Genomic DNA, 25,592 nt, shown 5'->3' with positions numbered 1-25,592 from the left:
TTTCTCTGTTTGAATTTGCCGCGCTGCGGTGATCTGAGATGGCTGCCGGAATTTCTGCCGAATTCCTGGGCTGGATCAAATCCGGAGATTCTGGAGGTAGCGTTCTTCGTCCTCTCTGCCTCTCGATCCCACCTTCGTCGCCAATGTTAGATCTGGGCAACGAGAGACAGACTGCGGACACGTAGTGACTTAACAGCTCTTTATTAGTAGTAGTAATGATCCAGCTTGCTCTGTGGTCGGAGGGTTCCCCTTTTATAGGGATCGGGTACGCCCCTCGACCAATCAGAACGATACCTGTTTCCCGCTGTAGCAGCGGACCAGAGGGGAGACTTACTACGATGTATGCTAATATCTAACAGTGTGTGTTTGTGTGTCTGTGTAGGAGAGTTTCTACTATTTGCCCAAAGTGTATGTATTTGTGTGTGTGTGTGTGTGTGTGTGTGTGTGTGTGTGTGTGAGAGAGAGAGAGAGAGAGAGAGAGAGAGAGAGAGAGAGAGAGAGTTTCTACTGTTTGCTCAAAGAGGTTGTGTGTCTGTGCGTTTGTGTGTGTTTCCATTATTTGCCCAACGGTGGGTGTTTGTGTGTGTGTAGGAGGGGCTTTGTGCTTGTGTATGTGTTGGGGTGTGTGTGTGTAAGGATCCACTTCCGAAGCCAATCAAGGAAATAGAAAGAAAGAAAAAAAAAGCAAACTCCAGCCCTCTTTCTGTGCAAGACTCAACTTCCTATTTCGGGCTGACTTTTTTTCTACCCGGCTGGCAGGAAGGAGAGAGAGAGAGAGAGGCAGAGAGAGAGGGGGGGGGGCAGAGAGGGGCAGAGAGAGAGAGAGAGAGAGAGAGAGAGGCAGAGAGAGGCGGAGGGGAGCGAAGAACTTTTGGAGTGATAAGACGATTTCCGCCTCCTGCTCACCAGACAGACCCAGCTCAGGCCTTATAAGGCGGCCGCAGCCCCAGGTGAGTCTCCCCGGGCTGCCCCTCACCAGAGACCCCCACCCTCTTTGCAAAATCAGCTGGGGGGGGAGCAGATTTCCTCCCCAGGGGCTGCATGGAAAGAAGTTTTATCCCAGGTTTTCCAACTGGAGGGGGGGGAAATTATAAAGGGGGCTGGAAGTCCCTTTTTGGGGGGGTGGGGGTGTCTCATGGCTGGTAGACCCTTCCCTGAGCTGCTGATGGGAGTGAATAGCATTATTTCATTTTTCTTCCTTCCAATCCCAGTCCTTCTGCAATTTACCTCTTGCGAAGGTTTTTTTCAGAAGTCGTTTACGGGCAGTCCTCAATTTACAACCGCAGCAGAGCCCCGAATGGATGTTGCTTAAGTGAGACATTGGTTCAGTGAGTTTTGCCCCCTTCTGCAACTTTTCTTCACCCGTCCGACAAGGGAATCACGTCGGTCGTTAAAAGTAGTCACACGGTGGTTAAGGAAATCTGGCTTCCCCCTTCTTAGAAGGGCGCAAAAGGGGGATTGCGTGATCCCTGGATAAAGCAGCCGTCATAAATGTGAAGCAGTTGTCAAGCATCTGAATGTAAATCAGGTGAACCCAGGGAAGCTGCAACGGTCGTAAGTGTGAAAAATGCACTTTTTTCAGTGCCGGCGCCACTAAATGAACTGCTGAAAGTCAAGGGCTATCTCTATGTACTTATTCTATTGGTATTTCATGTTTCGAGACCGCCCAAATCCTCAAGTTATTGCTTCCTTCTTAAGGCCGAGAAAAGGCGACCGGCTCGAGATCAGCCAGCTGGCTTTGTGCCTAGGGCAGGATTAGAACTCACCACCTCCCACTTTCTGGCATGGTGCCTTCACCCCTGCCCCAAATTGGCTCTCGGCTTTAATTTATTCTCCCTTTTATTTATTCACTTACAATATCAAATGCAAAAAGAAAAAGAAAAAGGGAAGGAAAAATAAGGGAAGGAAAAGGGAAGGAAAAAATGTAGGAGAAAGGAAAGAAAGAAAGAAAGAAAGAAAGAAAGAAAGAAAGAAAGAAAGAAAGAAAGAAAAGAAAAGGAACTGACTTCCAAGCCCCTTTTTGTACAGTAGAATAAGTTAATAATACCCAACCTCAACTTTTTACTTTTAAATAATAATATAAACCATAACCCATTTCTATAACAAACCTGCCTAATCGGTAAAACCCAAAACCAAAGTTTCATTTTTTCCTCCACCTCAAGCACAAAGTCTAGAAATGGTTTCCAAGTGTGAAACAAAAATAATTGTATTTTTCCCCACTTCGATCAAAGCAATCAATTTAGCCATCTCTGCTAATTCCACCCACTTTGTCAGCCACGAATCTAGCGTAGGGATAAAAACTCCCTTCCATTTTTGTGCATAAAGTGATCTTGCTGCCATCAACATCTATAATAACTTCAACGTTCCTGCTCCGGGCTTTAATTTTTATTTTTAAAAAAAGCATAAACAAAACTGTTTTATTGAGTTATTCCACGCATCCGATAAAGGCTTTAACTTTTGAGTAAAATGGGGCCAATAGGGAAAGGAGCTAATGTCGTCCCCAAAACTGGGCTCTTGGCTTGGTATCAAAGCTGATAAGAAACCAGACGCAAGGTGTGATAAGGAATTATACTTTTATTTTACTACCAAGATATAAGGACCTTGCTTCCCTGCGATCCCCCTTCCTTCCACGGAGAAAAGTAAAAGCAGTTTAAAACTTTTGAAGCAGCAAGCCCCCCACCCACCCCCACTCCCCCCTCCGTGAGAAAGAGAGGAAAGGAGCAAAGCTCTTAATTGTCAAGGCAAAGAAATGAAGACGAGAGAAAATGTTTTATCAGCATTCATATTCCTTGCTCTCATGTCCATTCCATCCATATACCTGGGTCCTATCTTCACATGTGGCCCTTCCTCTGATCCCCAGAGACTCATCTGGACATACCTTCCATCATCAGATCCTTCATTACCATGCTTCTCATTTTGGGGTAACCCTGGACTAACGCAACGCTTCCCACGATGCCCGTCCTGTAAGGAAAACTACGATTTAAAACTGTTTGAGAAGCTATGAAACCACTCAAACTGGGTTTTTTCTCTTTTCCTCCAAAAGGCCTGTAGGGAAATTGAACAACCGTTGCAGAAAACTATGGAATCTTTCTCTTTAGGGAGGGTGGTGCTATCTTTTGCAATCTTTGTAGGAAGTTTCACATTTAGGGATTCAAGGAACAATTCGGGAGTTATGAAAACAGAATTGGGCAAAATGGACTTTTTTTGGGGGGGGGACTTTAGAAACACTTGGTGCTGTGGGAGGGGAGAGAAGGAAATAATTCTTTAAAAGCCTAATGGAGATATTTTCAGGCAGCCCTCGACTTACGACCGTCGTTGAGTCTGGAATGACGGTCGTAAGTCGTGCCTTTGCTAAGCAGCTCACCGTACGGCCGAGCCCAATTTTTACAAACTTATTAAGTGAACGGGACAACTGTAAAACCAGCACTGCAGTTGTTAAGGGAATACTTTGTTTGCAATGGGTATTTGGCCAAGAGGTCACAACTTGACACAAGAGGTTGACATTTGTGTGTGTGTGTGTGTAGGGCTGTCATAACTTCAAATCTGTGTTGTAAGTAACCTCGGGGAGGTCGGCTGTAACTTTGAATGTTTGCTAAATGGCTCGTCATAAGTCGAGGACTATCTGTATCTTTGTGGTAGGTCGGCAGCTAGTTGTGTTGTTTCCATTAGGACCCAAAGGTTGCATTCGGTGCCACAGTGCCACGTTTCCCCGAAAGTAAGACAGGGTCATATTTTCTCCCCCCCTCCAAAAAAATAAGCGCTTGGCCTTATTTTAGGGGAGGTCTTATTATTTTTGAGGTGCAGGAGGCCCCTCAACCTCGGCCCGCGGATCAGCTGATCCAGAGAGGTCCTGAAGTTCTGTCTCTGTTTCTGGCACACTCTTGCCAGCCATACCGTCTTTTTGCGGCCGCCACTTAGAGAAGGGGTGCGGGAGCTAGAGTTTGCGGGAGCGGCCTCCGCGAGGTCGTTCCACATGGATGGCAGGTGCATGCAGGGCGCGTGGGGCAAGTTCCCCCCTCCCCCCAGGAAATGGCGGGGACCGGCTGCACATGTGTTTAAATATATTCGGGGAGGGCTTATTTTGGGGGGGACAGCTTATTTTACTGCATGTGCTCAAAATCCTGATTGGGCTAATTTACTGGGGTGGGCTTATTTTCGGGGAAACAGGGTAGCATTTGAGGTGGCATTCGATTGTGGATTGGTCTGGCAGGGAAGTGTCAGGAGAACAATTCTGTGTTCCAATTCGAACTGGGGTGGCATAAGAATGAAAATAAAAATGAAATCCAGGCAGATGTGAGCGAAGGAGAACGATTGATTCCCGAAGGCAAAGCGATTTTGCCTATGGAAGCAGTTGCAGAGAAAATACGGTACAGAGAGAGCGTTTTATAAGGGAGCTTGTCCTGGGTGTGTCGCAATTGTGTACGTGCTGATTCCAGAGTGATACTCGAGGGGCGCGGTGTGTGTGTGTGTACGTGTGGACCCTAGAGAGAAGGGGTTGATTAAATTCAGGGATATGGATTGAGACTCTTTGTTCGAATGGGGTTATGATTATGTTTATACCGTATTGATTGAGGTTTGTGTGTTTGCTTGTGTGCGTTTACAAATTTGAAATAAGTGGTTTGACCCAGCAGAAACAAGAGAGAGACTTCTTGTACCGACCCCCCCCCCCTTCATTTATCTCCTGTGAATTAAAGGCATTCACACATTGAAAAGTCCAGGAAATAGTCCTTCAAAGAGTTAACTGTAGTACAGACCTTATCAGTTCCTGTGAGCTCCCAGCCCAAAGGCTGTAAATTAAGTTCTGGCAAGCAGTTTTTGTGGCATAAAACACAATGAGCAAAATCTTCAGAAATACGAACTGTTGTCTCCTATGACCACCACTCCCCATTCCTTCTATTTATTCCCCAGCCAGGGAGGGGCCATTCAGTATCCCGAGTCGACTCCTTGTCCTCAGTTGTTCTCCTCTCCTAACAGCTCTGCACAGGCAACAATAAGCATGCAAGTAATTTGTGTGTTTGTGTCAGCTTAAAGGATCCCGGAGATTGTAAATCAGGAACTTTGTGGAGACTTGGGTCAGTTAATATATGGTTCCCTATAGAACAGGGGTGTCAAACTCAATTTCATTGAGGGCCATCTCAGGAGCGTGATTGACCTCGGTGGGTGTGGCCGACTGGGTGGGCGTGGCCAGCTTAACACCACTCACTGGTTGTGGCTGACTGGGTGGGCGTGGCCAGCTTAACACCACTCACTGGTTGTGGCTGACTGGGTGGGCGTGGCCAGCTTAACACCACGTACTGATTGTGGCTGACTGGGTGGGCATGGCCAGCTTAACACCACTCACTGGTTGTGGCTGACTGGGTGGGCGTGGCCAGCTTAACACCACTCACTGGTTGTGGCTGACTGGGTGGGCGTGGCCAGCTTAACACCACTCACTGGTTGTGGCTGACTGGGTGGGCATGGCCAGCTTAACACCACGTACTGATTGTGGCTGACTGGGTGGGCATGGCCAGCTTAACACCACGTACTGATTGTGGCTGACTGGGTGGGCATGGCCAGCTTGAAGCCGCTCCCCAAACTGCTGGCCCGATGTTTCATCTTCACATTGGATAGACCAGGCCAAAGCCATGTGGACCGACCCCATACATTTTCCAGGATGGTCCTGTGGGCCGGATCCAACCACATCATGGGCTGTAAGCAGCCACGGACCTTGTGTTTCACACTCCTGCTATACAACATTTCTAACAACAATTACAGAATTTAATGTTCCTCCATAGAAGCAAGGGCACCGCTATTGGTACTTGGGAAAGGAGACCACTCTGAACATCTAGGTGTGCTATATAAGATGAGGGAAGTAGCCAAAGGCGAAGCACTCGCACAATGTTGCCATGAAACACGCAAGACATGTACCCATGTTCCCCACATCCAGCCGGCCTTGACTTTCCTTCTCTTTTGCTTAAAGAGGGTGGGAGTTTTTTCTCTACCGCTGGCCCCCATTTGCTGTTGCGTGTCATGTCAAGGGGCCGCTTTCCATAACTAATATATGTAGTCCTTGACTTACAACAGTTTGTTTAATGACCGTTCGAAGTTACAACGGCGCTGAAAAATATGACTTGTGACCGTGTTTCACAGTTACGACCTTTGCAGCATCTCCATGATCGTGTGATCACAATTCGGATGTTTGGAAACTGGTTCCTTTTTACGACGGCTGCAGTGTCCCAGGGTTCCCTTTTGCGACCGCCTGACAAACAAAGTCAACGGGGAAGCCGGCGTCACTTAACAACCACGTCAATAATTTAAAAAACACGGGATTCACTTAACAACTGTGGCAAGAAAAGTCGCAAAATGGGGCAAAATGCATTTTACAAATGACTCGCTTAACATAAATTTTGGATTCAATTGTGGTCGTAAGTCGAGGACTACCTGTAAGATGACGCCAGGGTGAAAATTCTATTTAATTTGATTTGAATTTGTTTAAGGTTCAATAAACTAAGCCAGATCAAAATAGGGATTGTCCTCAATTTACAACAGTCCATTTAGCAACTATTTAAAGTTACAACGGCTCTGAAAACTGACTTGTGACCGTGTTTCAGACTAACGTCTGTTGCAGCAACTCCATAGTCACATGATCAAAATTTGGCCACTTGGCAACCGGCCCATATTTATGATCATTGCGTTATCCTGATCACCTTCTGACAAGCAAAATCAATGGGGATTCGCTTAACAACCACGTTACTAAGTGAACAACGGCAACGATTTGCTTAATCACGGTGGCGAAAGGTCGTGAAACGGGGCAAAACTCACTTATCCACTGTTTAGCTTTGCGAGGGAAATTTTGGGCTCAGTTGTGATTATAAGTAGAAGACTGCCTGCAATATGGGGATAGGAGACCACCAGGAAATGTCTACATTCTCTATACTATCACCCACGAAAATAACCTGAGCTCAATAGACTGGCATCTACACTTTCTATCCAGCTATGCACTTAGTAATTTTCCTCTTCTGGTGCAGGGCGATTTATGACTCGGTTACAACTCTTTGGAGGTGGTTGAGGGCTGCACCCAAAATCTTGAGAAGATCCTGGCATATTGATGTCTTCTGTTCTTTCCAGAACCCTTAAAAAACAAGACAAACCAGGTTGGGAATTTTCAAGCTTAGCGATGAAAGAATGAACCCAACTTGTCTTATCTTGCCTCACCGTGTTTGAAGAATTTTCTTCCGGCCACAAAGGCACCGGGTGAGCTGGCTAGGAAAGGACGGAGATTCATGGCAAGTTTTGCCGCCACGTTTGAATCTTTCCTTCTCCCTCCAGGATTGTAGAATATAGAATAACAGAGTTGGAAGGGACCTTGGAGGTCTTCCAGTCCAACCCCCTGCTTGGGCAGGAAACCCTACACCACTTCAGACAAATGGTTGCCCAACATCTTCTTAAAAACTTCCAGTGTTGGAGCATTTCCAACTTCTGGTGGCAAGTTGTTCCATTGATTAATGGTTCTCACTGTCGGGAAATTTCTCCTCAGTTCTAAGTTGCTTTTCTCCTTAACTATTTTTTTTTTGAAAAAGTTTTTTTTATTTTTATTTCTCATACATACATTCACAAATATACAATCTCATAACTCTCATTAATAATATGTTTTATCTTTTAACATTTATAACAGCTTTTCCTCCTCCTAAAACATAATATTATACTATTATATTATAAAAATATAATCGAGGTTGCTTTTCTTCCATCCCTTCCGTCCATCTTATTTTATAACAACCCTCCTCCTCCTTCCTTCTTCTTTTCTCCTTCCCTCCCTTCTTCTTTCCTTCTATTTCTTCTTTCCTCCTCTCCTTTCCATTCTCTACTTCCTCTTCCTCTTCCCCACTCCTTCCCTATCCTCTCTTCTACTCTTACCTCCCCTCCATTTCTTCCTCTCCTTTCCCTTTCTTCTTTCCCTTTCCTTCCTTGATTAGTTTCCACCCATTGCTTCTTGTTCTGCCCTCAGGTGCCTTGGAGAATAGTTTGACTCCTTCTTCTTTGTGGCAACCCCTGAGATATTGGAAGACTGCTATCATGTCTCCCCTAGTCCTTCTTTCTCTTAAGCTAAACATACCCAGTTCCTGCAACCGTTCTTCCTATGTTTTAGCCTCCAGTCCCCTAATCCTCTTTGTTGCTCTTCTCTGCACTCTTTCTAGAATCTCCACATCTTTTTCACATCGTGGCGACCAAAACTGAATGCCGGATTCCAAGTGTGGCATTACCAAGCCCTTATAAAGTGATATTAACAATTGGGGAATTGATTTTGGTCCAGGTGAGGTACTTCCTCTCCCCCAGGGGGGTAGCATACTGGGAGTAATTGACGTAGAACCCGAATGGAGCCTGGCATTAGGGTTGCAAGTACTGTATTTTTCGGAGTATTAAGAAGGACCTCTAAAAGAGAGTGAAAATTTGGGTGAGTCTTATGCACTGAGTGTAGCCCCACTCACCCACCATCCCCCACCCTTTGGCCTCTGCCTCCCAGCAGTTTACCTCCTTGCAGCAAATGGGGAAAATGGGACTTGCAGAGGCAGCAATAGGCTATGGCAGTGATGGCGAACCTGTGGCACGCATGCCACAGGTGGCACGTGGAGCCATTTGTCAGGGCACGCAAGGCGCTGCCCTGTCAGCTGGCCAGCGCGCATACATGCACTGGCCAGCTGAGTTCACCCTTTTTTAAAGCCATTTTTCGCCCTCCCCAGGCTCCAGAGCCTTTATAGGAGCCTGGGGAGGGCAAAAAGAGCCTCCCCTGCCCCCTCCGGAGGCTTAATGAGCTTCCCTGAAGCCTCCGGAGTGCAAAAAAATGGCCCTACGGGCAAACCGGAAGTTCAAGAACGGACTTCCAGTTTGCTCGGAGCGTCATTTTGACTGCTCCGGAGGCTTCAGGGAAGCGTCCTAAAGGTCCCTGAAGGCTCCGAAGGGCTTCCGGGGGGGGCGGGGAAGGCCGTTTTCGCCCTCCCCAGGCTCCTATAAAGCCTCTGGAGCTTGGGGAGGGCAAAAAAAGCATGTAAAAAATGGGGGGGGGGCTGCGCATGTAGTGCACACATGCACACTGTGTCGCACATTGCATTATGGGTGCAGCACGCCCGCACACGACCCCCCTGCGCTCCCCCCACATATGGCACACGAGCCAAAAAAAGGCTCGCCATCGCTGGTCTATGGCAATCCCTGCATCCTGAACCAGCCCATCATGCTGAAATTGAAAGTGAAACTTGCTGTTTGCTCCAGGAGGCAAATTGCTGGGAGGCAGATTTTTTTTCTTGTGCTAATCAGGCTGTTTACTGTTTGCTGCAAGGAGGTAAGTCAATATGCCTATAGAATGTTCAAATTATTAGACTTACTTTTTTAAAGACTGCTTTATTATTGTTCTAGACAGCTTAACAAAATGAAGCTTTTTTAAAAAAATGCTTGATCTGAAGAGTGCTATTGTATCTCCTTTTAAATAGCAGACAATAACCATACTTCCAGAAAGCCACATCCATTTGAACAGCATCTGTACAAGTATAATCTGAAATGTAACATCATAAACAATGTACATCGTCTGTACTGTTTGCTGTTGGCTGCAAGGAGGCAAATGGCTGGGAGACGGAGGCAGATTTCTTTTGTTTTCCTCTCCAAAAGCTTTTACTTCTTATACTCCGAAAAATACGGTAGTTGCTTTCATTCAGCCGAATCCGGCTTCCCCGTTAGCTTTGCTGGTCGCAAAAAGGAGATGACGTGACTTTGGACACAACAACGGCCGTATGTATGAACCGGTTGTCAAGCATCTGAATGTTGATCATGTGATCCTGGGGATGCTGCAGCGGTCGTCACTTTTTTCAGCCTCGGAGTAACTTCGGTCACTAAACGAAACTGTAGTAAGTCGAGAACTCCCTGTATCAGATCTGCCCCTTCCTTAAGTATCTCCAATGAAGCAGAATTATTTATGTTGGTATGTGTATGTACCTACGTATGTACTGTGTTTTCCCAAAAATAAGACAGGGCCTTAAATTCTTTTGACCCCCGAAATAAGCGCTTGGCCTTATTTTCAGGGAGGTCTTAATATTTTTGAGGTGCAGGAGGCGACGAGCGTGGTCACCTCATGGCTGCTGCTGTGTTGTGCTCAAAAGCTCGATTGGGCTTATTACCGTATTTTTCAGAGTATAAGACATACCTGTTTCCCTCAAAAAAGTGGGTGAAAATCTGGGTGTGTCTTATACACTGAATACAGCATTTATGGCCTCCCGAAACCCCGCCCCCTTTGCAAAAATGGCCGTGCAGGGGGTTTGGGAGGCTTCCAGAGTGCTCCTGGGGACTGAGGAGGACCGTTTTTGCTCATTTTTGCCCCCCCCCAGCCCCCAGGAGCACCCTAAGAGCCTCCCAAAGTTCTGCATGTCCTTTCCCCCCCACCCCCCCAAAACGGCCCATTTTTGCGAAGAACGGCCCATTTTTTGCTCGTTTCCCCCCCCCAGCCCCCAGGAGCACACTACAAGTCTCCCAAAGCTCTGCATACCCCCCCATTTTTTGTGTGGAAAAAACGAGGTGTGCAGAGAGCTTGGGAGGCGTGCAGTGCAAAAACTTTTTTTAAAAAAATTACCTCTTCAAAATCATGGTGCGTCTTATACTCTGGTGTGTCTTATAGTCCAAAAAATACGGTATCTATGTTACCCTTTTTGACCCCCCCCCCATAAGCACATGGGCTTATTTTGGGGGAGGTCTTATTATTTTTGAGGTGCAGGAAGCGGCAAGCGTGGTCACCTCACGGCTGCTGCTGTGTTGCGCTCAAAAGCCCGATTTTTCAGAGTATAAGACACACCTGTTTCCCTCAAAAAAGTGGGTGAAAATCTGATTGTGTCTTATACACTGAATACAGCATTTATGGCCTCCCGAAACCCCGCCCCTTTTGCAAAAATGGACGTGCAGAGGGCTTGGGAGGTTTCCAGGGTGCTCCTGGGGGCTGGGGAGGGCCGTTTTTGCTCATTTCTGCCCCCCCCAGTCCCCAGATGCACTCTAAGAGTCTCCCAAATCTCTGCATGCCACCTTTTTTTTTCTTTTGCAAAAAAACGAGGCGTGCAGAGGGTTTGAGATGCTTGCAGAGTGCAAAAACTTTTTTTAAAAAAAATTACCTCTTCAAAATCATGGTGCAACTTATAGTCTGAAAAATACGGTAGCTGGAGAGGTCTTATTTTCAGGGAAACAGGGTACATATATATATGCATTTATCTGTTTATTTTTCATTCATTTCATTTCATTCATCCAGGCTTCCCAAACAGTTCGATTTCATTCTCTTCTTTCTTTCTTTCTTTTTTTCCCAGCCTACAAGTTTGGCCAAAATTCCGATGCTCGCTTATTCCACAACATTTCAAATATTTTTCCCTAGAAGACGTCAGACATTGAAGGCTCCCTGGTTGTCTCCCACCTTTGATGAGGTTTGGGGAGCTGTGCCCTTCCTCTGCTGGGGCCACCCACGACATGCCCTTCAATTTGGGCCCGGCTTTGCCCAGGATGGCTGGGGCTTCCCAGGCAGATGGAGGCTTTGAAGGGATCCTCCAGATCCTAGAAGGGATCCCAGCAGAGAGGCTGATTCAATACAAGCACAAGCTGAGCTGCCTGCACCAAGACCAGAAAAGCTGCCATCTCCTGCACGTCATGATCCTGTGGTCCTTGGGGAGAGACGATGAAGCAAGGGTGCATCTCGACAGCTTCAGGGACGACATGGTGGCCCTCCACCTCTCCCAAAGCCTCTGGGGCACGGGGGGAGCAACGAGGACAACCCCGGAGCCACTCCAGAAGGACCATGCCATGGTGGCCCAATCCGTGGCAGAGATCTACTCACTCTTGGTTGATGAGAAGCTCTGTGACCCGCTGGCCCGAGACGAAGCCTACAGAGAAGCTGTCCGAGCTTTTAAAGCAAGCCACCTTGAAGGAGCCCAACTCAAAGGTCTTCTGGATGAAGCTATGGAGAAGTGTGGTCTGCAGTTCATCTCAACGGTGCCCAGGGAAAATATCGGAGCTTTGGCCTCAGGTCGATGTGAGTTGACTCCGGCCAGGAGCAGCAGTCCGGGGTCAATTGACAGCTCTTCTCCTCCCGATAAGCCTCAGTCTTTACGTTCTACAGGTAGCCCCATCTTCTACATCAGCGACCTTAAGATCAGCGAGAGTTCAATAACCTCCGACAGCCCTCCCAAGACAGGAGGCTCCTTGCCTCTACCAACAACCGGCAAAGGAGAAAAGACCAGATCTCTATCATTGGCCAACAGCTGCTCTGCCAATTCAAGAAAACCTTCTCTATCAAATTCCAGAGGTCCCGGTTTACCGCCTGACTCCAAAATCACAGAGTCCCCCGCGGCATCTGCCCAGGGTCCACCCCCCCCAAAACCAGCACTATCAGGAGATCTGACGCAGACTTTTCAGGCCCCGTCTCTGCAGAAGCCGGGTTCAGCACCTTCTGCAGGAAATGGTACGCCCCGTTCCTCTGCTCCAGCGCCAATCACGAGTTTTGGACCTCTGCTGTCTTCTTCTTTGTCGTCTTCTACTTCAGGTCTCCCCTCTTGTAGCTCAGAACCTTCTTCTTCGGTGGTCCCACCCGACGATGAAAGGCAGTTCTACACCTTTGTGGTCCTGCATGCTGCAGAAGACGAGCTGGTGGCTTGCCGGGTGAAGGAACGCTTGGAGGCCTTGGGTGTCTCCAACGGGGCCACCTTCAATGAAGATTTCCTCGTCCCTGGGCGTGGCCAGCTCAACTGTTTCCAGAACGCCCTGGACCACTCGGCCTTCACGCTCGTGCTCCTGACCAGGAACTTCAGGGGCCGCCTGTGTGACTATCAACGCGACACGGCTTTGATGGACTCCCTCACCCGCTGTTGCAAGAGGAACTCAGTCATTCCGTTTGTGCCTGAGGAACATTCAGTAAATTCCATGGAAATGCCCTTCATGCTCGCTTCCCTGGTGCCCTTGTGTGAAAACTCTCCCGTGTTTGAGAAGAGGGTGAAGAAGACCTTCACTCCAAAGGTGATCCGGGAGAAAAAGGCCACCTGGGACCTCCTGAGGCAGATCCAGGAAAGAGAGGAGGAGCGAGAACGGGAACAAGAAAACTTAAGGCTAGAGCAACGTCTCGCTCTCCTCAAATTTCAGTCAACAGTTCAACCACTGGTGGGGGAGATGTCAAGAATGCAAGCCCAAGCAGGCAATGAGCCTCAAGTCTTTCCTCCTCCTGCCACGTCCTTCGTGAAACTGGGGCTGGACCAGGCTTCCTTCTCCCATCCGTTCCTGTCCTCGGTGGGTTCTCCCAACACAATGCCAGCCCCCCAGCTCATCATCCAGAATGCCCAGATGGTTCAGATCGGTAACTATAGCAACATGCAGGTGGAAAGAAGCAACCCAATGGTTGGCACGGCCGATGAGACCGTTGAGAGGGCACCGGTGGCGGAAAAGGAGGACAACCCCAAAGAATGGAAACGAGATGGATGAAAGAAGACAGGAGAAAAATGTCTTAAAATTTCCTAATCAGAAGCATTAACCCACCTGTTCAATTTAGCTGGCCTGGCCTAATCCCAGTTTAGTCCCTCAAGTCTGTATTTTAAATTTTTAGGGGTGAGTTTTTAGGTTGTTTTTAATTTTTATCACTTTGTACAGCCTATTGTTTAATTTGATTTTACGGGAATTTAAGGGTATTTAATTTTGTATATGGTTTTTTATTGAGATGTCTGTACACCGCCCCGAGTCCCTTCGGGGAGAGATGGGGCGGTCTATAAATCTAATAAAACTTAAACTTAGTGATCTTGTCGAGGGAAGGTGTTTTGACCGAGGCTTCCCGAGAGCATGAAGCAAAATCCTTGTCCCGACAAAAAATCCTTTTATTAATTTCACGTGAATTCTGCTCATTCACATCCAGCAAAGTCTTTCAAGGGAGGATTTACAGTCACAGACCTTATCTGGCTTGGAGAGCTGCCAGGCCGATATCTGCAAAACCTGGCAAGGAGTCCCCCAGAGTCACAAACCAATTAAGTGAACTAATTGTCTCCTGCAAACTCCCCTCCCCTTTCGCTCCTCTTTTATTTCCTCTGGGAGGGGCAATTCACCATCCACCTGTGGCCTTACTCCCAAGTCGACCCCTGTTCTTTAGCTGTTCCCTTCGTCTGGCAACTCTGCGCATGCGCATACTGGGAACAGGCTCCAGCTGTTCTTCTGCTTCACTGATGTCTGACTCTGAAGGCAGCTGATAACTGGCATACGGCTCTGGACCCCTCTCTGCCTCCGACACAGAGCCCTCATCAGAGCCTTCCCCAGTCTCCAGGACTGGCTCCAACCTCCTCACTGTCCGAATCTGCTGCCAGCTCTGCTGGCGGGCCACAACAGAAGGGGCCACTTTGACTTGCAACGTTGTGCGAAGGAAGATGTAAGGACCAACAAGAACTAGGACCTTGAATGGAACAGCACAGAGGGACCTGAAGTCCACCCAAGCTACATGGGTGACCATCTCCTCTTTGCAAACCCCCCACAGGGACTCGTAAAGGACAGAATGCATTAGAGGTAGTGAGCGACTTAGAACCCTTTGTTTTGTTCAAAGTTACAAGGGAAAAAGGGACCATTTTTCACATTTACGATTGTTGCAATACGCCTGTGGTCGTGTGATTAAAATTCAGACTCTTGCTCACTGCGGTTCCTATTTATGACGGTTGCGGTGTCCCCGGGGTCGTGCAATCCCCTTTTGCGACCTTCCAAGACGCAAGGCCAATGGGGAAATCAGATTCACTTAACAACCATGCTGCTCGCTTAACAATTGCAGGAACTTAACAACTGTGGCAAGCAAGGTGGTAAAACTGTGGTAAAAAGGGGGCAAAACTCACCTCACAACTGTCTTGCTTAGGAAGGGAAATACCTCAGTTGTGGTCCTATGAAGAGGACTGCCTATATGTTTAATTTTGCAATTTGGGAGACAGGAGTTTTGGGATCCTTCCATGCTCTTTAGAAAAGGGAGAGTGGAATGCCATTTTGCAGCCCAGCCAAGACTTCAAAAGGAGAGGCTGGCTGGGGAATTCTGGGAGTTGAAGTCCACAAGTCTTAAAGTTCCCAAGTTTGGACACCCCTGGCATAAGGGATCTTAGAGCTTGGTGTGTCTGAACTGAATTGTGGCTTACTCCATATAGCCAGGTTTAAGCCATGGCTTAAGACAGGGCGTAGCAATCGAGAGCTTTTTTTAGCTTCCAAGATAGCGAAAATGTGGATTTCAACTCCCAGAATTCCCCAGCCAATTCTGGGAGTTGAAGTCCATAGGTCTTAAAAGTTGCCAAGGTTGGACGCCCCTCTCTAAAACTTCGGACGTTTTACCAGTGGTAAATGCTACTGGTAAAATAAGAATCTGAAGTTGAAATATGAAAGTTAAAATATGAAATCCATACATCACGTTGCTCAGGTGGAGGGAAGCAGGGAGATGGGGAGAGAGAAGGGTGTGTGTCAGGAACATGGGTGTGTACCTCAACACTACCTCTATTTTCACTTGACTGTCCCTGGAAAAGCCAGGAGCTGCTATAATGCTAAGACCCCAGTCCCAATTCCTCCCTTCTTTCTGCATTTCATCAGATCTGAGGAAAAGGAAGGACACGGTCCAGTTCCCAGAGAAAGTCCAGAGAAGTGGCATTAAAGAAGATGACACACTGTGTTTTAATACATCCACTCAGGGGCAAAGTTGTGTATTTATCATCAAAAATTAGGGATTTTTTTTTTGGCACTGCAAGGAAATATGGGTTTCCCTTCTTTGGAAAAGAGCTCTGGGGCTGGGTTGAGTGGGGGTTGTTTTTCCTCTCTTCCGCTCGTCTTCAGCTATTTATAAAAATGTGGGGCTTAAACTGCAATGCCACAACGGGCATCTCGCCTTTTCTGCCCCCACCCCACAAACTGGCAGAGGATCATTGCTTCTACTAGATATGTTATATTCAGGGGAGCATCTAAAGCAGGAGCATCCAAGCTTGGTAAGACTTGTGGACTTCAACTCCCAGAATTCCCCAGCTAAAACTTTACACCAGTTTTACCAGTGCTAAACAATACCAGTAAGATACGAATCAATGCGTAAATGGGGATTAGCAGAATGAGGGACTCGTTCTTTTCCTTGTAAAGTTACATTTAAGGAGCAGTTCATATTAAATTTGTCCTGCCTGGTAAACAGAATATCCCGGTTTTAGGCAGCATCTGAGCTACCAGGTGCTCAGCAGAAACCCAGATTCTTGCATGGGGAGAAGTTCACTGCGGATTCCTTAGTGCTCTCTGAGCTGCGTTGTTTTCTTGCATGCGTTTCATGACCCAGCTGGGTAACCTCATCAGTGCCAGAAAGGAATGTCGGGTATTGGTAATTCAAGGTTGAATGTGGGGTCCTGGGTGCTCTGAACTGAGTTGTTTTCTTGCAGGCATTTCATTACCAAAGTAGCTAATATCATCAGTGGATTAGATGGGGCACTACGACATGAGGTAGCCCAATAGAATTGGATCCTGCTACCAGATTCTTCCATTTGTAATTCGTCCGTCCCCGTCCCCCCCAAAATAAATGCCAGACTCTGAAGAAATGCAGGTGTCTTAACTCAGGATCCAAAATGTCACCACATACAGGTAGTCCTCAACTGATGACTGCTCGTAGTTTCAACGGACTTCCCCAGTTACTGACAAACCAGATTTGGAATTCCCATGGCCCCTCCCAAAATCACATGATCACATCTTGGGTGCTTGGCAACTGGCTGGCATTTAGTGTCCTGCAATCACACACCCACAATTTGCAAAACTTTGGGGTGAAAACACCCATTGTGAACAATGGATTTGTTTAACGACTGCCCTTTTTGCATTCCCTTAACAACCGTCCTAAAAGAGGCTGGAAAATCAAGTGAACACCAGCATGACTTGTGACCATAATTCCAGAGGCAAAACTGTTGTAAGTTGAGGACCACCTGTATATTAAAGCAAACACCTCTAGCCACACGCCCGTATGAAGACTAACAGAAGAGTCTGAGACACAATTGTGTATTTTTTTTAGCAGCATGACATTTTCTTCTTGATTTTTCACTGTCGGTATAACTTTATTGACTTCAAGTTAGGAAGGTTGGCTCTCAAGTGTAGCACACTCGGTTTGTGCATTTCTTTCTCTGCCAGGATTGCCAAATCAACTCCACTCTTTGCAACAAACCCCCTCCAAAAACAAAACGGCAGCCTGAAATTTCCTTTGCTTTAACTTGCTAATATTCTGTTTGCTTTTAAAAACTGCAAGAACCCAAAGCTGCAAAATTCACGGAGGGAAAAAAAAATACCCTGAGATTTCTGTAGTTCTCTTGAGTCCCTAAAGCAGCTGTTTCTCAACCTCTGCAGCTTTAAGATGATTGGACTTCAACTCCCAGAATTCCCCAGCCAGCACAATCATCTTAAAGCTGCAGAGGCTGAAATACTATGCAAGGCAATTTAAGACTCTGCTTCTTGTTATCCCTGGGCTGTGTGAAGATGAAGAAATGATTCTCCAAAGTCACCTCTCTAGTCTCCAAACGCATCCCCACACAAACACCAAATATTGACCATTTGCTGCCCCACCCTGCCCAAACCAGGAATCCAAAACCTTTGGGGTGGTTTGCTCCTTTGATGTCCAAGAGAAAAAAAAAACATCTTTTACCACCCTCAGGCATCAGCTGATACTGTTCCCCCCCCCCTCCCTTCTGCTTCAAAGCAGAACAAAATTAGAGATGGATTCAAATTTGATCTCTTAAAACAGTGTTTCTCAAACTTGGCGACTTTAAGTCCTGTGGACTTCAACTCCCAGAATTCCCCAGCCAGCTATGCTCCAAATGATGCCTCCAACTAAGGTCCAGAGGGGATGATGATCAGATCTGCTTCAAGATTTAACTTGGGGGGGTGGGACGGGGATGGACTCTACATTCTGAAACTTTCTGGTCTGATCAATTTCTCTCTTTGGTGAGGCAGTCATCAAGCCTACATGCAGCTGGTAGACCGTTTAACCGAGTCTTTTTGAAGGAAGACCCCTGAAGCTGTGTGTCTCAACTTCAGGAATTTTTTTAAAAAGGGTGGGATTCAACTCCTGGAATTTCTCAGCCAGCCATGTGGAAGCCCACCCTTCTTAAAAGTTCCTGAAGTTGAGAAACGCTCTTCGAAATGGTTTCTGATACCCAGGATGGGTTTGTTTGATCTGAAAAAAAAAGTATCTGGACATAAGCAAGCACCAAAGATGATGACAGCCACCTGTTGGCATCCTTTACTTCAGCCTCCTCTGACCTTCACCTGTCCTGCTGCTATGAAGAGTTAAGATGGTCCAGAAGTCATGCAACCATCAACAGCCTTGGCCACCTTACAACCGCCGTAACACTGAGGTCGGTAAGCGAGGTAGAACCTGAGAGTAGGGACAAGAAAGGTCCTTCAAGATCCCAACGCAAACATCAGGCCTTCTCAATCCCGCCAAGTCATGTTTACCTGTCTGTCCGTCCATCTGTCCACTCACCCACCTTGCCACTAGTTTCCTCTCGCCTAATGCAGCCTCTCAACCCCAACTACGCAGCCTGCATAGAAGAAGAATTCACAGGACACACCAAAAAGAATCAACTCTGAGTGAGGGTGTGGATTTGTGAGCTATTCATCTATCCTTCCACATCCATTTCTGCCCTTTACATAATTAAAAATAAATAAATCATTGCTTGATAGTCGAGTTTAAGGGGCCGAAGCGACTAATACTAAGAATTAAAAGTTGCAACCCATTTCTTGCAGGGATGAATACATTTCCTGCCCAGCCTGAAGGGTTAAGGAAGGCGAGGACATGTGAAGAAACTGGGAAGCCACAGTGTAAGCATTTAACTTGCCTCTGCTTGATTTGGTGGGTTATTAGGCACAATTTTTAGTGGGAGTAAACTAATGGGAAATCTTTATGGGAAGTAAACCTGGGCAGGCCCACAGTGCAAAAATAGGTTTTCAGCACATTTTCTTTGGCTTCTGGGAGATTTTAAAAAGCATCTGTCCCTTCACCTTTACAGAGGCCGCAAAGAGATAATTTTGGACGATGAACTCAATCGCCTTCTGTTCTTAAGCCTTTCCAGGAAAACTGGGGGCATCCCAGCCAGAAAGACACAAATCGAGGGTCTCCAAACTTGACCGCTTTAAGAGTGGTGGACTTCAACTCCCAGAATTCCTCAACCAGCATAGTGGCTTGAGGAATTATGGGAGTTGAAGTGCACCAGTCTTAAAGTGGTCAAGTTTGGAGACCTCTGATGTAAATGAACAGAGGGTTTTTTTTGGCTAGTGATTGGGTCAAAAACACGCTGTTTCTCTTTTTCTGGAGAGGAAAAATAAATGGCTTGATCAGATTGCACAATCTGGGGAACCTTTTACAGCCTGGTCTGCCTACAGTGCAGGGTTCACTCCGCTGACGAGAAAAGCCAGCAGCCAAATAAAAATACAATGATTGCCACCAGCTTTGAAAACAGCCCGCAAAATCCGAGCTGATGTTACGAGCCGGTGGAAGCAAGAACTGAAATCCAGGGGGAATTCAACAAAAAGAAACTCAAACCTCACTGCATCCAGCTTGGATCAACCATGCAAAGAAGCAAATAGCCTACTGCTCAAAATGAAGACTGTTCCTCCCCCCCCCCCCCCTTAAGTTACAAGGCTGAACATTGTTAAGACTTGGTGGGTTTGCCTTAGTCCATTCTTGCGTCTTCGAAAAGGAAGGCTGCAACATGGAAGAACTTTAAAAGCTCAACTAACGTGCACGCTAAAAGGCCATGCAAAAAACATTCCTCTATCTTGCACGTGGCCACTGTGGTCACAAAATCAGATCCGGCAGCCCCCTATTGCCTCACAGGAACACAAAGAGGATGGGGCAGGGCTGAGAAAAGATTGGAGGAACTTTGCAGCAACAGGTCAGCCCCGGAGGTTGTCTTGGGGGGCCCTGGCAAAGCTCCAGCAAACTGAATCTAGCCAATGTTATTTTATTTTTTTGCAGTGTCCCAAAAGGGGAGTAAATTAATGTAAAATGAGAAGTGGACCAAATTCAACTCCTTGGCTTTGCCTGGAAGGGCAGGGAGAATAATTTGAGGGGGGCTTTCAAAGACAGATTAGGGACAGACCCGTAGAGGGAGTAAGGCAGCGTTTATCCACCTTGGGCCACTTTAAAATGAGTGGAGCTCAACTCTCAGAATTCTGGGAGTTGAAGTCCACCCATCTTAAAGTGGCCGAAGTTGAGAAGTACTGCAGTAGTAGAGGAGGGGTCTCCAACCTTGGCCATTTTATGATTTGTGAATTCTGGGAGTTGACGTCCACAGAATTCTGACAGTTGAAGTCCACAAGTCATAAAGTGGCCAAGGTTGGATACCCCTGCAGTAGAGCCTGTCATCTACTTAAGTAGATCCCAAACAGCGAGGCCACTTTTGCGTTTGGGCAAAAGATGCCTTCTCCATGTCAGGGGCTGGACAGAAGGAAGACAAAGACCACGTAAGCTGGCCAAGTGCAAACTAAAGCTTTTAAAATCCAGACCCCAGGAAGACCGTGAATCCAAGTCCTCTCCCTGCCGGCCGCAATGGGTCTAGGAAGAGACCGGTAGAGAGTAGAGTCCTTCTTGGCTAATGCAGCTCAATGAAGGCTTCCAACTCTTCGGGGATGAAACCCTTATAAGGGATCTTGTGCTTATCCAGAGCTCGGGCGGCAAGGCACTGTAAGGTGATGTAATTAAAAGGCTGCATCATGGCCTTGGTGAGCTGCTTCTCGTCAAGGAGCTCGTAGGCCGTCTGTTTGAAAGCGTTGGTCGCATCCATGTGAGCTCCGGCCTCCATGAGGGCGCTCATGATGAGGGGGCAATTGTTCCGTGCAGCTATGTGCAGCGGGGTGTTGTTGTCGTAATCCCGACTGTCCGGGTCGGCACCGCACTCCAGCAGGAGATTCACCACGTGGAGAGAAGGGAATTTCCCCACTGGGTAGCGGCCCACCGTTGTCGTGTCCTTGTCCACCGCCATGTGCAAAGGGGTGAAGCCGTTCTTGCCTCGCGGGTGACACTTCAGCAAGCGGTAGATGGTTTGGCGCTTCTGGTGCTCCTGCTCGGGAGAGCACTCCACTTTCTCCAGCAAAAAGACCAAGTGGAGGATGATGGCCAAGGCTTTGGTGAACTGGGAAGCATCCGCCACCGGGTCCTTCCGGTGCTGGAGGGCCCTCTCAACCTCGCGGACCCCTTTGCTCAGAACCACCATGAGGTCAGAGAAACCCAGCTGAGTCCCTAAGGCGCCCTTCGAGTGGTCCTGCAGAACGTACGAGAAGAGCTCGGCAAAAGAGAGGAAGCTGCTGGCCGTCATGGGGCTCAAAGGCTCCAGGTTGCCCTGCTGCATCTCGAGGGCGTACTTCCACAGGTTAATGCATCGCTCAAAGTTGCCCGAATCGGCATAGACAGCCCCCCGGTAGCGGATATAATACGAGGTATCCGGGTGAGACGGTCCCAGGATACGTTCTCGGATCAACAAGGCCTGCATCCTCATCTCATCTGGATCCGTGATGAGCGATTCAAGCTCCTCCATGCTGCTCGCTTCTTGGGCGTAGTCGTAAGCCAGCACCCGCTGCCGAGGCTCCGGTTTGGAGAGACCCTCACCCCCTCGGAGACGCAGCTCCATTGCCCGGCGCCAGTGCTTCAGGGCACCTAGCAGGTCGCGCTTCTTGTCCACCATGGTGGCGCCCAGCAGCTCCAGCGCCTCCACCGCGGCCTCTCGGGTGCAGTAGACGTGGGATCCGCCGGTCTCATCCTCCACCTCCTCTTCCTCCTCTCCTTGCTGATCCTCTGTCTCTTCCTCCTCCTCCTCGGCGTCTCGGCTTTGGGGTTCCTCCAGCGCCCCCCGGATGAGGAACTCCACAATGTTGGCATGCCCGGTGACGCTGGCGGCCAGCAGCGGGGTCATGGCATAGCCATCCCGCTCCATCTCTGCCCGGCGAGCCAACAGCAGGCGAAGGATCTCCAGGCTGCCAGACTCGGCGCAGTCGTGCAGGGCCGTGTTGCCCTTCAGGCTGCGACGGTTGACCTGGGCGCCCCTCTCCAGCAGGTAGCGGGCTATGTCGGCGTGGCCCTTGTAGCAGGCGATCATCAGGCAGGTGTGGCCGTGCCGGTTGGCCACCTCCAGGTCGGCGCCGCACTCGCCCACCAGGTAGCGCACCACGGCCAGGTGCCCGTCGAAGCAGGCCGCCCGCAGCGGCGTCGAGTTGGTCAGCGTGGTCTGGTTGACGCAGGCGCCGCGCTCCAGCAGGCTCCGCACCACCGGCAGGTGCCCGGCGGCGGCGGCGGCCCACAGCGGCGGGGCCCCTTCGATGGTCTCCCCGTCGAAGCGCACCGACCCGCCCGCGCCCACCCGCGCGCCGCAGTGGTCCACCAGGTACTCCACCACCTCGCGGTGACCGTGGCGGGAAGCGATCAGCAACGGCGGGCCTTCCGCGCCACCCGGGCCCGCCGCCAGACGCTGACGCTCCTCCCGGCCGCGGCCGCCCAGCAGCTTCTGCAGCAGCTTCAGCTTCCCCTCCCGGGCCGCGTTGTACACGGCCAGGCGCAGGTCCATGGCGCCGCCGCCGCCGCGACTATCAAGGCCACCGCGGGGCGGCCCGCGCTGACAGGCCGCTCGTCGCCTCAGATACCGGCGCCGCCATCTTGAGCCCTCTTGAGGCGAAAACAAAATGGCGGACCTTCCCGCCGGGCCAAGGCACGCCGGGATTGGTAGTCTGGACGGGGGCGCGCGCCGGCCCGCGTTCGAAGACGGCAGTCCCGCTCGTCACTACATTTCCCAAGAAGCGCAGGGAGAAGGGAGCCGGCGGGCGCGCGAGGGAAGGCGAAAGTGTGAGGGTTGCTGCGAGGGCTTTCGGGAAGGGTAGTTCAAAGAAGCGATAACTTTGCCTAGACGCGGCTGGGTTTCACCCTAGGAAGGAAACTCCCTTTCCCAGAAAGGGGAAAAGAGGCGTGTGGGAACGAGCGACGGAGAGAGAGCGCGTCGGAGTAGGTGTGGTGGCTTCTGGGAAATGGAGTTTGTTTACTTAAGTGTTCTGGTGGATGTAGAATAGAATAGAATAGAAAAAATAAAATAAAAAAATAAAAAAATGAGTGGAATAAAATAGAAAAACGAAAAAACGAGTGGAACAGAATAGAATGGAAAAAAGAAGAAAAGAAGAAAGAAAAAGAAAAAAATGAGTGGAATAGAATAAAAAGAAGAATAGAATAGAATAGAATTAAAAAGAAGAAAGAAAAAATGAGTGGAATAGAATAGAATAGAAAAAAGAAAAAAAATGGAATGGAATAGAATAGAAAAAAGAAAAAAAGAAAAAAACGAGTGGAACAGAATAGAATGGAAAAAAGAAGAAAAGAAGAAAGAAAAAGAAAAAAATGAGTGGAATAGAATAAAAAGAAGAATAGAATAGAATAGAATTAAAAAGAAGAAAGAAAAAATGAGTGGAATAGAATAGAATAGAAAAAAGAAAAAAAATGGAATGGAATAGAATAGAAAAAAGAAAAAAAGAAAAAAATGAGTGGAACAGAATAGAATAGGAATAGAATAGAATAGAATTCTTTATTGGCCAAGTGTGATTGGACACAAAAGGAATTTGTCTTTGGTGCAGACGCTCTCAGTATACGTAAAGAAAAAAAAACGTACAGGTAGTCCTCAACTTAGGAGCCCAAAAATTATGTTATTAAGCGAGAAATTTGTTAAGTGAGTCTTGCCCTATTTTACGACTTTTCTTGCCACAGGTGTTAAGTGAATTACTGCAGTTGTTAAGTTAGTAAGAGGGTTGTTAAGTGAATCTGACTTCCCCATGGACTTCGCTGGTCAGAAGGTCGCAAAAGAGGATCACGTGACCCTGGGACCCTGATTCACAACCGTCATAAACGTGAATCAGTTGTCAAGCACCCGACTGTAAATCACGTGACCATGGGGTTGCTGCAACCGTCATAAGTGTGAAAACGGTCATAAGTAACTTTTTTTCAGTTGTGTAACTTTGAATAGTCACTAAGTGAAGTGCTGTAAGTAAGAGATTACCTGTACTTACTTTCTAATTTAAAATAAAATATTTCTAATTTAAAGACTGTGTGTCACCCCCAGGCTAATAACTTAATGATTGTAGACCATGCAATAGTACTGTACGTATGAATTTTCTACCCAAAATAAGATTTTTAGAGCGGCACAAATGAAAACAGATATACTGACCATTGGTTGCAATTCCCTGGCTGACTGCTAGAGGGCAGCAGAAACATGTCCAAATTTCCAACCTTTCCCTGCCCTCTAGTGGCCATCCCATTATTTACAGCCTAGACTTGCTCCGCTTCTAGAAACTAACCAAGACTGGGGTTGGAATATTTACAAGTCCTCAAATTACAATAGTTTGTTTAGTGACCATTCAAAGTTACAACAGTACTGAAAAATATGACTTCTGACTATTTTCACACTTAATACCGTTGCAGAATTCCCATGGACCCACAATCAAAATTCTGATGCTATGAAGGTTGCAATGTCCCAGGGTGAGGTGATCCCCTTTTGTGACCTTCTGACAAGCAGAGTCAATGCCGAAGTCAGATTCACTTAACACCCATGTTTCTAACTTAACAACTGCAATGATTCACTTAAACAACGGTGGCAAGAAAAATCGTAAAATGGGGCAAAAGTCACTTAACAAATGTCTCGCCTAACAACAGAAATTTTGTGCTCATTTGTGGTCGTAAGTCAAGGACTACCAGTACATAGACAGAGGGAGGGAGGGAAGAGTGGGCAGCATAAGAAATAAAATAAAATAGAATAAAATAAAATAGTATATTAAAATAAAATCCTGAATCCCTAATATCTATTTACATGGTCGCTAACTGTCAAGACTAACTTGATGATGCATAAAATATTCAATTTTTTCCTATTTGGGAGATTATTGCTTTTATTCTTTTTGAAAAAGTGTGAGAAAAGAAGAGAAGCTAAAATGATTAAAGGGCTGGAGACAAAAAAAAAAAACATAGGAAAAATGGTTGCAGGAATTGGGCATGTCCAATCTAGAGAAAAGTCGGGATGCGGTGACTCAGTGGCTAAGACTTGTCGATCAGAAATGTTAGCAGTTTGGCAGTTCGAACCCCTAGCGCCGCGTAACGGAGTAAGCTCCCGTGACTTGTCCCAGCTTCTGCCAACCTAGCAGTTTGAAAGCACATAAAAATGCAAGTACCAAAACAGGAACCACCTTTGGTGGGAAGGGAGCAGCGTTCCGTGCGCCTTTAGCGTTGAGTCATGCCAGCCACATGACCACGGAGACGTCTTCAGGCAGCACTGGCTCTTTGGCTTTGAAACGGAGATGAGCACCGCCCCCTAGAGTTGGGAACGACTAGCACACATATGTGCGAGGGGAACTTTATCTAGAGAAAAGGACTAGGGGTGACATGATAGCAGTCTTCCACTATACGAGGAGCAGCCACAAAAAAGAGGGAGTCAAACTATTTTCCAAAGCACCTGAGGGCAGGACAAGAAACAATGGATGGAAACTAATCAAGGAGAGAAACAATTTGGAATTAAGGAGGAACTTCCTAACAGTGAGGACAATTAACCAGTGGAACAACTTGTGTCCAGAAGTTGTGGGTG

General features: G+C 47.6%; 2 protein-coding genes and 1 long non-coding RNA gene across 4 annotated transcripts; 1 reads left to right on the top strand and 2 right to left on the bottom strand.

The window, feature by feature from the left end:
* Window positions 1-794: 794 nt before the first annotated feature.
* TICAM1 (TIR domain containing adaptor molecule 1) lies at window positions 795-19,515 on the top strand. 2 transcript variants are annotated; one of them, XR_014174365.1, is made up of 3 exons: window positions 795-950; window positions 15,577-17,738; window positions 17,796-19,515. XR_014174365.1 is itself a non-coding variant. In XM_081941323.1 (3 exons), exon 2 carries the CDS (start codon window positions 11,419-11,421, stop codon window positions 13,462-13,464), a length of 2,046 nt encoding a protein of 681 aa, XP_081797449.1. In that variant the 5' UTR covers window positions 6,554-7,233; window positions 11,310-11,418; the 3' UTR covers window positions 13,465-13,512; window positions 13,770-13,903. The 2 variants fall into 2 exon arrangements, 1 of the variants encoding a protein (XP_081797449.1); XM_081941323.1 differs by lacking the exons at window positions 795-950; window positions 15,577-17,738; window positions 17,796-19,515 and adding exons at window positions 6,554-7,233; window positions 11,310-13,512; window positions 13,770-13,903.
* LOC309386387 lies at window positions 13,434-15,224 on the bottom strand. The gene is made up of 3 exons (XR_014174406.1): window positions 15,079-15,224; window positions 13,799-15,020; window positions 13,434-13,536 (listed from the first exon to the last, which is right to left on the bottom strand). It is a non-coding gene; the product is annotated as an uncharacterized lncRNA (long non-coding RNA).
* A 955-nt stretch (window positions 19,516-20,470) lies between the features above and the next one.
* FEM1A (fem-1 homolog A) lies at window positions 20,471-22,695 on the bottom strand. The gene has a single exon (XM_081941358.1). It carries the CDS (start codon window positions 22,551-22,553, stop codon window positions 20,589-20,591), a length of 1,965 nt encoding a protein of 654 aa, XP_081797484.1. The 5' UTR covers window positions 22,554-22,695; the 3' UTR covers window positions 20,471-20,588.
* Between the last annotated feature and the right edge of the window lie 2,897 nt (window positions 22,696-25,592).

Source organism: Natrix helvetica (genome assembly GCF_964273705.1).
Source record: "Natrix helvetica genome assembly, chromosome: 1".
NCBI lineage: Eukaryota > Metazoa > Chordata > Lepidosauria > Squamata > Natricidae > Natrix > Natrix helvetica.
The sequence above is the reverse complement of the archived record's forward strand: the minus strand, read 5'-3'. Positions and strand labels throughout refer to the sequence as shown.